The sequence below is a fragment of the Pygoscelis adeliae genome, unplaced genomic scaffold (assembly GCF_000699105.1).
Source record: "Pygoscelis adeliae isolate BGI_AS28 unplaced genomic scaffold, ASM69910v1 Scaffold241, whole genome shotgun sequence".
Classification (NCBI taxonomy): domain Eukaryota; kingdom Metazoa; phylum Chordata; class Aves; order Sphenisciformes; family Spheniscidae; genus Pygoscelis; species Pygoscelis adeliae.
In genome coordinates, this window is record NW_008824056.1 from 2,751,668 (window position 1) to 2,764,640 (window position 12,973).

The 12,973-nt window shown below is 40.0% G+C and overlaps 1 protein-coding gene across 1 annotated transcript in view; it reads left to right on the plus strand.

The window, feature by feature from the left end:
• Nucleotides 1–11,956, plus strand: part of PLCH1 (phospholipase C, eta 1) — a 45,707-nt gene extending 33,751 nt beyond the window's left edge. Inside the window, exons 14-22 of the mRNA XM_009334001.1 lie at nucleotides 766–945; nucleotides 1,032–1,139; nucleotides 2,147–2,271; nucleotides 2,723–2,807; nucleotides 3,573–3,719; nucleotides 4,118–4,197; nucleotides 5,934–5,993; nucleotides 6,475–6,835; nucleotides 9,870–11,956. Of these exons, the coding sequence (XP_009332276.1) occupies nucleotides 766–945; nucleotides 1,032–1,139; nucleotides 2,147–2,271; nucleotides 2,723–2,807; nucleotides 3,573–3,719; nucleotides 4,118–4,197; nucleotides 5,934–5,993; nucleotides 6,475–6,835; nucleotides 9,870–11,956 (3,233 nt within the window). The remainder of the gene's footprint in view (nucleotides 1–765; nucleotides 946–1,031; nucleotides 1,140–2,146; nucleotides 2,272–2,722; nucleotides 2,808–3,572; nucleotides 3,720–4,117; nucleotides 4,198–5,933; nucleotides 5,994–6,474; nucleotides 6,836–9,869) is intronic.
• The last annotated feature ends 1,017 nt before the right edge of the window (nucleotides 11,957–12,973 follow it).

Consider the following 12,973-nt stretch of genomic DNA (forward strand, 5'->3'; position numbering starts at 1 on the left):
TCTGGAAAGGAGGGCCTGCTCATCAGAGCACAGTACTGCAGCTGCCTTTCATCTAGATCATGTGCTTTCTTGATCCTACCTGAAGAGATGGGCATGGAGGGATGGTATGGTTGAGTTGGTCTAACTGCTCCCTTGAAGTTGGGCACACTTGCCTAGGAAACTCTTCTGGTCAGTCTTTTTCCCAGACAGCAGAGATGATCAAAGGAGGTCTGCCTAAGGGGATAAAATACTCAGAGGGAAGACTTATGAATTGGAAAAGATGGCTTGGATTATTTAGAGAAAGGATGAGTTTGCAGAAACCTCTGTGAGAGACAAATGTGTTGAGTGCACCTATTAATGTGTAACAAGGACAAGAGCAAAATCAGAACCCTGCTGGGCCCATCTTTCTCCCAGCTGTAAGCTCTTCAGTAAGATAGTTTTGATCATACTGCCACTAGTAGATTTCTCTATAGATTCTTCAGAGCAATCATATCTGGGGTTCTGCAGGAGAAAAGGCCCTAGCAATTAGCGTAAGCTCTTGCTTGGCTTTCCTTGTAAGTCTGGAGACTTGAGGGTAGAACAAAAGACCCTCCTGGAAGGGGAAACTGGTGCCCTTCAGTTACGCAGTGTATATGACTTGCATGTGACAAGACAATCTCTCGTCGTAACTTTGGACTAAATCTAATGTTCCTCTTGATTAATACCAGTGCAACAGAGGTCTGAGTTCAGGCCCCTGTCTCCTGGGATTGCTTTGTAACTTGTTTGTTGATTTAACAACACACACAGGATCAACAGGGAATGTGCTGTCATTCAGTGAAACAAGAGCCCACCAAGCAGTCCAGCAGAAGGCTGAACAGTTTATGCTTTACAACCAGAAACAGCTTACAAGGGTCTATCCATCAGCCTATCGGATTGACTCCAGCAATTTCAATCCTTTACCTTACTGGAATGTTGGTTGCCAGTTAGGTAGGTGTTGCATGAATAACTTAACTTCCCACTTCTTGTGTATGTGCAAAGTAAATACCTTACACCTGAGTCTTCTCTTTCAACAGTGGCACTAAACTACCAATCTGAGGGACGCATGATGCAGTTAAATGATGCAAAATTTAGGGTAAACGGCAACTGTGGTTATGTCCTCAAACCTCAGCAGATGTGCAAAGGTAATGGCTCACTATACATTTATTACTGTAAGTGTCAAGCCTTTCAGAAAATGTCTTCATGGTGAAGTTGCCAAGACACAAGAAAGAAAAATAAGAACATATGTAGAATCTTTCATATTTCCATAAATTTATAAGCTTATTTTACTTCAGAATTCTTTTTTTTTGTCCTTAAAAAATAGTGTCTAACTGTCAGACGGTGTAAGCATACAATCTCTTGCTGTTACTCTAGATATATTTTGAGGGCTCCATCTTAATATGTGTTTAAAAAAAGAAAAGGGCATCCTAGGATAGCCAACTGCAAGCAAGAAGAACAAGGTATGCAGTGGCCCAGGACCAAATACCCAGGACTTGGTCCAGCTCTCAAGCAAGTCAGTGGAACTTTGTTCTCTTTAAAACAAATTGGTTCAGTCCTGAAAACGCTGTTAGAACAGGAGTCAGTGGTTTTCAGTGTTATGCAATGACAATCCTTCCATATTTCAAGGACTTGGGATCTGATTGTGCCCCTATATCTCTAAGTAATTTTCTCAATGTGGCCATAAGAAGTAGGGGCATTGATTGAAGGGTACTTGAGAAATGGTAGAGGGAGTTTGGGTACTTGAAGCACGCACTGTTGCTGCAGGAAGCAGCTTACTCAACCCTAGTTGCTTGTTCTCATTAATGTCTGGGCAGCTGTGCAAGAAACACTATCAGAGTGCTGATCTGGGTTATAACTATTTCTTTTTTTGAAGCTACTACTTTACAGAAGAAAGTTTTGTTTTCAAAGGAGTCTTAATCTTGCAAAACCCTACTATTAGAGGGGTCCTTTCTATCCTGTAATCATGTAAACAAGAACTGCTCAGCTCAGTAAAGGTTGTAAGAAAGTGGAATGGAATTTTAAAATTCATTAACAGCTGCCCCATGCTCTGTAAATTACTTGCTTATGGCTGGCTATATGTACGCATCTTGGGGGGTGATATTTATTCTGTGTATCTCTTTCATTAGAGTTCTCATTCCTTGTCATCTTCTAGGCACATTCAACCCCTACTCTGCTGATCCACTTCCTGCCAGTCCTAAAAAGCAGCTTATTCTGAAAATCATCAGTGGACAGCAGCTGCCTAAGCCTCCTGACTCAATGTTAGGAGACAGAGGAGAGGTAAGATACTCCGATACCAACAAATGCTTCCATGAGAGGTCCTGGGAGTGATATGTCAGCATGTGACTCAGAAACCTCTTCCTTATTTAAATACACCAATAAATTTCAGATATTGTCAAGCTTTTGGTCACTAAATACTACATTTTCCCACAGAGTCTGTATCTTACACATGATGTTTAAGAACGGATTTGTTTTGTATTTTGAGGGTGACTTCACTTTTTTGAAAATTAGTCATAGCTGGCCTTAGCTTTTAAGACTACTACAAACTGTATATCAACCTACACTTCATGAAGCCATTTCTAATGGTTGTGCTGCTTGAAAATTCATCTGAATCAAAGGTTTTTGAGTTCTCATATGAATTTAAATTAACTCTCTGCATGAATTTCCTTAAAAAATTACTTTCACTTGTATCATTGGCTTGCTTTTAAAATACTTTGTTTTTAAAAAATAGATAATAGATCCCTTTGTTGAGGTGGAAATTATTGGGTTACCGGTTGACTGCTGTAAAGATCAAACCCGGGTGGTTGACGACAATGGTAAGACAATCTAGCTGATTGCCTCTTCTTAGAGTAAAATATTAAGTAATTATAAATGATTTAGTATCTGTTATTACTTTCCAAATTGCAAAGCTTCTTACCTGATGAAATCAAATGATTGTTATTTTAACAAATTAATTCTGCTTTCTAGACAGAATTTCTAGTGTAGGGAGACGGACAAGCAAGAGGTGAAGGACAAGAACTGTTCAACACAATATCTTTCTCCTGGATTGTTCTTAAATCTCCTTTATGCAGAAGTTCCAAATATTTTTTTTTAATTATATAAAACATATGTATAACTTCAAATGAAATGAAAACAAATCATGTCCTAGGCAGTTTCACTGTGCCACCTCAGCCTTCATGGGAAGGAGATGAATAACAGAGTGGGATAGTCTGTTGCAGCAGGAGAGGTGGCCATCAGTTCTCATAGGTAGTTGCAAAACCATGAGGGGAAAAAAGGGAGTGGTTCCTGTTTGTTCTGGTCTGTCTTTAGCCTACCATAGTTCTGCAAAACAACAGCTTGCCTCAGTATCCCTCCCAGCTACCCAACCAGAACCATTTTGTTTGTAAAAGCAGTCCAAGTGAAAGATCTCTCACTTTCAATTACTTATATAATGGAGATTGAGAGCATCTAGATCTAGATGAGCAATGAGTATTCATTTGTGTGTTTGGTCTGCTTGTTTCTTATGCCTCTTGCTATGCATCATGAGAATTGAGGCTAGCGCTTGCTATGGACTTGTTTCCCAAAATTTGTTTGTTTTACAGGGTTTAATCCTGTTTGGGAGGAAACACTCACTTTTACCATCCACATGCCTGAAATAGCTTTGGTGCGATTTCTTGTTTGGGACCATGACCCTATTGGGCGAGACTTTGTTGGACAAAGAACTCTGGCCTTTAGCAGTCTTGTGCCTGGTTAGTCCCACTTGTTTTCCTTGACTTAGAGATCTAACTGAAGAACAAACGCCTTTGAACTTAAAGTTGAAGATGAGGTTATCAACATAGGATATATGCCTATATCTCTGAGACTTCATGTATGAGCTTGGACAATTCTCCTGGTATCTTAAGGCGGTATATTCACCATTACTTGAAGGAGTTTGGGCGTCTATGCTTTTGGAAATTGCTACTGGTGTCTTATTTATAACTTGGAGGCAATTTGTGCTGGGGGGCTTGGAAAACCTGTGAGAACATAAGTTTTACTAAAGGCATAAGATGGCTTACTGTATATATTTCACTTTTATAGACAGTCATTGCCAGTTGTGCTAAAATGCAAACTATTGATTATTTGTGGTGCAATATTTTTGTTTTACTAGGTTATCGTCATGTGTATTTAGAAGGACTGACAGAAGCATCTATATTTGTTCATATAACCATTAATGAGATCTATGGAAAGGTAGGTATATCTGGAAATTTACATCTCTTATGACTTGTTTTTGTTTTAATTCTTCTGATAAAAATGGACTTAAATGTACCACAGAACCTCAGAGGATTTGTGTGGTTTCTAAATGATTCTTACAGCTTAGGTTCATGGCATTCCGTACACTGGATTAGCAGTACCTAGCACTCTCTGGCACTGATCAGTAATAACGTTTAAACAAATTATTCAGGTCATACAGCAATGAAAAAGCACAATGTCTGATTCTTTATTGCCTTCAACTTGATTGTCTTCATTTATACTCATATCTGTATAGGTATCTACATACACTGCTAAGCATCAGCATGCTCAAGGAAGCAAACTGCAATTCCTTATTCATAGTGTTTTCTCTGAGGAGCACTGAGCCAGGGCACCCGTTCACGGCACACCCGCGTCCAGTAAAACATTTGGCTCTCTCCAGCTGAGATACCACAATTACAGCGCAGGCACGCTTCTGTCGGAGTGCTCAGGAAGCAGAAGGATGTAGCTTATAGCGTGTGGGGGGGTTCCTTGCAGGTGATCAGCAAGGAAAGCGTAACATACCATTACTCTAGTCTTAGCATGCATGTACTTATGAATGTTCTTACTGTTACCGCCTAATAATTATCATGTCTAGATACAGTAAGTACATTTCTTCAGTGTGTTGAACTAATTTTATTTTAGAAGTAAATGTTGGGAACTGTAACTGCACCAGAATATGGTATTCGACAAGCTATTTTTAGCAGCTAATTTAAGCTTTAAATCTTTTAGGTTTTAGTGAATACATTTTGCTTTTCTGCAAGATTACCAAGGAAAGCTCAGTGGAATCCAAGGAAGGCTCAGTGGAACAGAGATAGAAAATAACAGAGACAAGGCTTAGGGGCTGAGATTTGGTATAGTCCAGATCCTCACTTAACTCCACTACCTTTATCCTCACTGATCCCATTAGATCAGTGAATGATCTAATGATGTCTCTGTAAACTACTTAGATGGTTTACAGATGTCTCACTCTTGGTATCCTTGTCTCAGCGCAGGGACCAGCGTTTCAATGTACTTGTCTGCTCTTGCCTCCGCAAGTGTTCCTCCTGCCAGGGAGGACAGCAGCGAGGTGGTGGAGGGAACAGTACTGACCGTGCCCAACTCATGCGTGTTCTGTGCACAAAGACAAGGTTTTAGTATTCAAGGTAGACTTCATTACTCCTAAATCAGTGTAAAAAGAAAAGAGGTACTAAACAGCTTGGAATACATCTGCAATATATACCTAGATCTGTACACATCTGGCTACATGTGTGAAATCACATACAGTTTTGGTGATAGTCTGTAGGGGAGCCTGTTTGGCTATTGCTCTTGGCTCATGTGCTCTTCAAAGAACAGTCAAGAAAAATAGTAAAGAATAGCTTCATGAGGACGACAAATGATGATAAAAGAAGAGGGGGGGGAAATAAAAGACCCATTGAGATTTGATCTCTATCACTTGGTCTATTCATCTAATGCTTGCCTTAATGATGGGCTATATTATTGTTTCTAATGTATAAACAAAGGCTGAATGCACATTTGTATCCTTTTAATTGAGGATATCTGGTCAAGCTTCTGAGAGAGACTGACATTAGACTAATAAATAGTTTTAAATTATTTGGTGTAGAGGGGTTATATTTACAGCTGATGTACTATTACCTTATTTGCTATTCAGTCTTGAAAACATTAGCCAAATGTATTTGCATTTTTTTGCCTTTCAGTGGAGCCCTTTAATCCTCAATCCCAGTTACACAATATTGCACTTTCTAGGAGCCACAAAGGTAGACTTCATTAGCATGCACTTTGCACTTGCTGGGTACAGATTTCTCGAATGGTTCCTAATCGCATGATCTGCAACTACCAAACTTACATCATTCTTCATTCAGACACTGAAACATTTGAATATTGCTTTGATGAAGCCCATGCGTAAAACTCCCAAGTTAATGTGTAGCCTGTCACTGCAGTACACTTCTTACAGTCTTGTCATCTCTGATTAGGAGGCTTTGAGCAAACCTCTCTTGTAATTGTGGCAGGCTGCCATCCTAATGAGGAGAAATACAGACATGCATGAATTCATGGAGACCTATGCTGATGGTTCCTTGGTCAGAGTAGATGTGAATTGCTTGGTGTGAATTTTTGCTTTGCTGCATTTTTAACTTTGTCTTCATCATTCATAAATGCTCTGAAAGCAGCCCTTTTTGTTGTGCTCATTATATAATAGTCTGAACTCACTCGAAACTGTGGTTATTCTTGTCCTTTCAGAATAAGCAGCTGATAGGACTCAGAGGGTTGTTTAACAAGAACCCCAAGCACAATTCTGCTGAAACCAGTGGGCACTATGTACGGAAGCGATCTATTGGCGATCGAATTCTCCGGCGCACAGCCAGTGCACCAGCAAAAGGTAGAAAGAAAAGTAAGATGGGTTTTCTGGAAGCTACTGAAATTAAAGACAGTGCATCTGAACCAATAGACTTGAAAGACAAAGAGGGAGTTGTAAGGCGTACAAGCCGGAGTTTGCAAGCACGTCCTGCTTCTATGCCCGTGGACAAATATCTTCTTGTAGGACTGCCATGCCCAGAAGACGAAACTGCCCAAGATGCCAAAGGGAAAGAAAACTCATCTGGTAAGATGCTTCCAAAATTACTTTTGATGTAGTGAGTTGAAATAGTCTATTAAAAGTTCTGCAGTCCCTGTGCAAGTAGTTTTATTCAACTCAGGAGTTACTGGGCAAAATTACCTACGCTTAAGATTGTAGCATTTTAACAGCTCCTTAAACTCTTTGATAAGTGGCACCCTGGAAAGCTGTCTACTCTCCAAACTAGGCAAATGAATTACAATAATTTCTGGAAGTGCTCTTAAAAAGACACTTGCCAGATTTCTTTTCGTAATTTAAGAACCAACCTTCATCAATTTCTGGTTTGCTACTGTCTGTTTACTTTTGAAAACAGCTGCTGGCATGGTGGGTTTTCTCTCTCCATTTTCAAGGATGAAGAACAGCATGCAGCATATGTTTTTGGGAATAGTGTGTGTAAAGGCTAATGCAGGCTTTCAAATAGATGTAAAAGGGGTAAAAGTAGGTCAGACTTCGTATCCCTCAGTCTCGATATTCTCCTAAATTAATCAAATTAAGTAACCTAGGTTATATGGAAAGCATGTGTTAGGATAAAATCTTGATCTTATATTATTGATGCACAATACAATTTAGTTCTTAAAATAGCTTTTATGTAAATGTCTTCAGCAATAATAGTCCTAGTTTTGAAATCCAGTTATTCCCATGACTACAGGAGAGTTAGTGTGTTTGACCTGCTTAATATTTGATTTACTGGAATATTTAAATAAGTCTAGGAAGCTTTGAATACAATGGCTGTAATTCATTAGACCTGGTGTCTCCACCCTGAGCTTGTCCCTAGTCCAGGACTGGTTTTTGTTTGTTTGGGAAGAGCGCCTACACTCGTACAGGCTGTCGCCATGAGGCTGCAGAGCTAGCCAGATCCTCAGCTTCTAGTCAGTTCTGACAGAGCCGCGTTTCTGCAGTTAGTCCTGCAGGGCACTTCCTCAGCTGGCGCAGGACAGCCAGAAGCACAGTCTTGTCTTCCTTGGTAAGATGCAGAGAGCACACCGAGAACCTCTCTTGGCCAGGGGCGTGATGGAAATGCTGCTCTGGATATTCTCAGCTGTGGAGCAGCAGCTTCCACCAACCACAGGAGCCACCCTAAAATAGGAGAACTACCAGGCACAGATGAGAACGTGTTGTTAAGCCACCTTTGTTCTACTTGCCCTTAGTGGCTTTGAAGTAACAGATAATCTGGATATCGTCTTGTAAAAGAAGTTACTTAGGAGAAACAGCAAGCAAAATCAAACCAATTCTTTTTCTGCCACCCTGAGAAGAAACTGTAGACAGGACGTTCCTAGTAAAGGAAGTTAACTCTGAAATGCTGTATTGTAAATTGAAAGATCCTCTTGATAAGCCTGTGAAGATGATACAGCTCAGCCATTCTTTGCAACAAACTTAATAATTTCTTAGATATTTCTTCCTAAAGATGCTACAGACAAAGACAAAAAATTCTTTTAGAAGAAACTTCCACACTTTTTGGAGGTCACAGGTATTCACTTGCAGCAAAATAACCTTTGCAGAAAACACAGGCCCTGGTGAGATGACTTAAAAAGCTGTCACAGGGAGTGAATCCTGCCTCTTCTAACTATGAGAGGACTAGATCCTGTCTGTTGGCATTTCTGTAGGCCTTGCTCCGTAACCCCTATGGAGGATATTGGCCACCTTAGACATAAAGAAATGAGACATGAAGAAGATGAAATTCCAGATGGAGTCCTCTCCTGTCCCCGAGGGACCCTTTCCCTTCTCTGTGCTGCAGGGCCACCCATGGCTTAGTGGTGGACATAAAGAAAAGCAACTTGGGCCCCTTTTTTTTGTGGAAGCATTTACCTTGAATTATGATAAGAAAAGGTACAACACAGCCTCGTGCACATACAGGAATAGGTTTGGGTATTCTCAGAAAGTAAGTTCAGCCCAAATATTTCAGACTGGGAGGTGGCTTCAGCCTTGGGGAGGTACTAGTCAGATGAAGTGTTCATTACTGCAGGATGCCGTGAAGAATGGAAAGGGCTGGCTGTCCAACGGAGATCTTTCTTGCTAAAATACTACAGCTGAACATTTCTCTACTGTCTCAGTTGGAATTATGCCAAGTGGACAGCGTGCTGTCCATTTTCTCCTCTGTTATTTATAGAAGAAAAAAATCTATAAATCAAAGAAATGTACATCTATTCCATCCTTATATAGGAACACTGGAAAGCTTGGAGAACTTTTCAGGTTTTGGAGATCAGCCTTTAATGCCATGTTTGTTAAAAATAGCTCTTACTGTACCGGGGGGCATTCAGTCACTGTTAATGAATGATCAGGGCTTCTCTTGTTTCTTCCTAGGGTACCTGATTTCTAGGGAACGTTAGAAACAGTATATGTTATGCCAAGCTTACTTCTACAGTCCCTGCTTAATTAAAAGCTCCAAAAGAGTGAGTCATGGAGCTCGGATTTGGTATATAAAGACAACTAAGAAGAATTTGGTGGAGGAAATTCTAATGCATATTTTTTTCATGGAATTCAAAATCTTGCTCTTATGAATGCAGTATGCTGGTAGATCAAAAATTAAATCCTTAAATTGTAACATTTTACAATGGCTACATGTAAAAACACACTGGAGTCCATCTACTTGATGCTTTTTACTCAGCTCTTTTAAGCATGCATCTTGTTTCACAGTATTATGGTTTTTAACAGAGCTGTTTTGTTCTGTCTTTATTGCCATGCTTCTTTATAGTACAAATCTGAATAGGAACACAGCTGAAGGTAATACCATGTGCAAGCTACAATATGGTACCTCATTAACATTATTTGCAACAAATATTACATCACGTGTTTGATGTAATAGACATTCAAAGGAAGTTTCAATGAAGTGCCTGCAGTTGTATTTTTCCATTTATTCATATCACACAGATAACTTCTACTAAACCTGCACAACCCCATAATTAAGTTCTGTCACAACTGTACCTAATTTTGCATTCTCCATTTGTCTGTCTAAGGACAAAATAGTTGTTAATAAACAGAACACAATATCGTATGGAACTAATATGTTTCTTATTTAATTTAGCCAACAGTGATGACAATACAAATGAGAAGGAAACAAACTTGAAAGAATCTGGTTTTACGTGTTCTGAGAAAACAGCAAATACTTCAAATTTGGCATCTCAATTTAAGAAGGGGAATGATGAGAAGGAGACCACAGTTGACTCTTTAGTACCACCTCTACAGGAGCAACCTGAAAATTTAGTTTTTGCAAGTGGTGTAGCTGAAACAGATCACCTCATAGACTATCAGAAGAACAGTCTTTCTGATGAAACTGTCCCTCTAATGCAGGGCTCTGATTTTGAAATTTCCACAGAGAAAACAAATGGCAAAAACTGTGCAGACAATAAAAAGGAAGATGACACAAAAGGGTCTAAGGAGGAGAAAATAACTCTTGTGGGGACTTCCGTTTCTCAAAAAGTAGAGATGGAAAATCACAAATATGACATCATCAAGAAAAGTACTGCAGCACCTCTTTCTTTGACAGATATTTCTTCTACTATTTGCTCTGATCTTCCCGATTTGCACTCCACTTTAACCATGCAAGACACTGACATTTCTCGCCTTATAGATGAAGTTTCTTTAGCAAATGAGAGCGAGATGGATAGTGCTGTCTCAGCTCTGATCGGACAGTTTGATGTCACAGATGACCAAACTAATCTTACCGCAGTCTCAAGCCTCCATGGCACTAGCAGCCAGACCTTCAGTGTGATGGCTACGCACCCATACATGCTTACTGCAGATCTTAACAGTCCATGTACGTACAACTTTACTACCACAAAATCCATCAAATCCCCTTTATTCTCAACTCCAGATACTACCGTGTTCTCCAGCCCTGAGACTGCAGAGTATTCTGTGTACACAATTATCCATGAGGCAACTCTTACGCCAACTTCTGAATGTAAGACCCACGGTGAATTAGTTTGCAAGAAAAAGTTAAACAGTATAGAAAATAACTTGCCTAGCTGTCCTTGTACTTCACCTCTCTCTTTGCTAAATGCAAATCCCAAAAGAAAATGTGGAACAAGCTGGGAAGCCCCTGAATCTGCTAGTTCTTTTGCTTTCAATAGCCTCATCTTTGAGGAGACACTTGTTGACCCTCCCACTGGTGAAAATTCAGAAAGCAGCAGTCTTGTAGAAGTAGATGGGGATTCTCAAGATCTCTTGGTAACTGCATGCGAGTACAAAAGGGAAGACATGAGCCAGTTGGCTTCCCCTTTGAAACTGAGGCAAAAACAGGACAGTGGGCATAGTGGTGAGAGGACCTCTGGGAATAGCACAACTGATGAGCTTTGTGCTGCTGCCCTGGACTGTTCGGATAACTTCAGGACTGCAGGGAGTCAGCCTCCTTTTCCAACGTGTGAAAATGTTGGCTTTTTGTATCATCGTTCAGATAAACATAAAAATGTAATGTGTACCTCCAAAAGATCCCAGCTCAATATACACTCACCGGTGCTCAAAAATGCTTTGGCTTTCCCACCTCCTTCAGCCATCAAGCAGACTAGCCCTTGCAAATCCAAGAGTCTTGGTGACTTGACATCAGAGGATATTTCCTGCAATTTTGAAAGTAAGTATCAATACATAAGTAAGAGCTTTATCTCATCAGGCATGAGAGACAAGAAACTTGCTGCTATGAAGAATATGAGACCACATTCTACAGATGCTCTGACAGAACAGCTGAGGAAGCTGGTATCCCTGGACCAGGAGGACAGCCGTCAAACGCTGTACTCCAGGCAGATTGATGAAGACTGCCCAAAAGCGCTGGTCAGAAAACTCTCGTCCAGAAGCCAGAGCAGAGTGCGGAATATAGCCAGCCGTGCCAAGGAGAGGCAGGAGGCTGCCAGCAAGCAAAAATATTCTAACACAAGTAGCATAGCAGGGGTTGTCCTTCGGAACAAGCCCTCAGCATCTCCTCACATTATCAACAGGCATTCAACAGGCTCGTACATAGCTAGGTACCTGAATGGCTTCCCTGGGGAGGACGTGGAGGGCCGAGGAATACCAGAGGGCGCATGCGCTGCTTTGTACTATGGCTGTAGCGACCGGTTGTATACACACGATTCTGTTCTGCAGCTGGAACCCAGTAGTGATGATAAGCCTGAAATTTATTAAACTGCTGAGACTGTAGATTGTATAAATGTACATCTTCAATGTTTACAAACTATTTCATTGAAATGAAGGATTTTTAGCAAGAAATACTGTTTTGAGGGTTTAAATTATTTAGAAATGCAATTTCATGCTAGTGATTCAATCATGATTTAATGTGCCCTTTCCTGTCAAAGCTTATGTAAATAGAAACCATGTTCCATCCTTATGTATGTATTACTTTGATTTAGAAATTATAAAGTGAAGTAGTCTGGGGACTATTTGCATGTAGTAAGCATTTGTAGCATTTTGTAGTTGTAATGCATGTCATTTTTAAGTCGAGCACATCTCTGCTCAAAAGCCTAACATTGCAATGAATACAATAATATTTTGTTTTCCTGATGTCCTATCCTGCTGTTGGGAAAAAACATTTTTAGTGATCACTTTTGGCCTTTCATGCAAATTCTGCTAAGCATAGTGCTTTCTGTTATTGGTAATGTCCTTGGGGTTAGACTGCTGAACTAGGACTCATTCTGCCCAACAAGTAGTGGTCTCAGAATGAGACCCTTCATTAGCATCACTGTTTTCACTCTGACTTGTACTTAATTGTTAATATTAATTTTACGTGTTTCCATGTATGAACCATGATTCTACTGCAAACAATTTGTAGAATTAGGGTTAATCCAAATTTGTGAGTAACGTGTAGATGTGTCTTCTGCCTGCTCTGAGGTATAATAACAGCCGTCTTCCTTTTTGGTCACAGGACAAAGTGGAATGTGGGAGTAATTCTGCATTTATGAGTGGAAAACACTTAATTTCTGCATATTTTGTTATGTATTTTTGCTATTGGTTGTGTGTGTAGCTTCAGTACAGTAGCAGATCTGTTTTCTGTATATTTTTAATTTTATTGCTAAACTGTTGACAGTCAGTGGAGTATTTAAAGCTGACATGGTAGAGTAAGTATTTTGACTGTCCATCTTCATCTTTTTCTATGAATGCTGCAAGTGAATTGAGTGAGTAATCTCAAACACCTGAAGCTTCCCT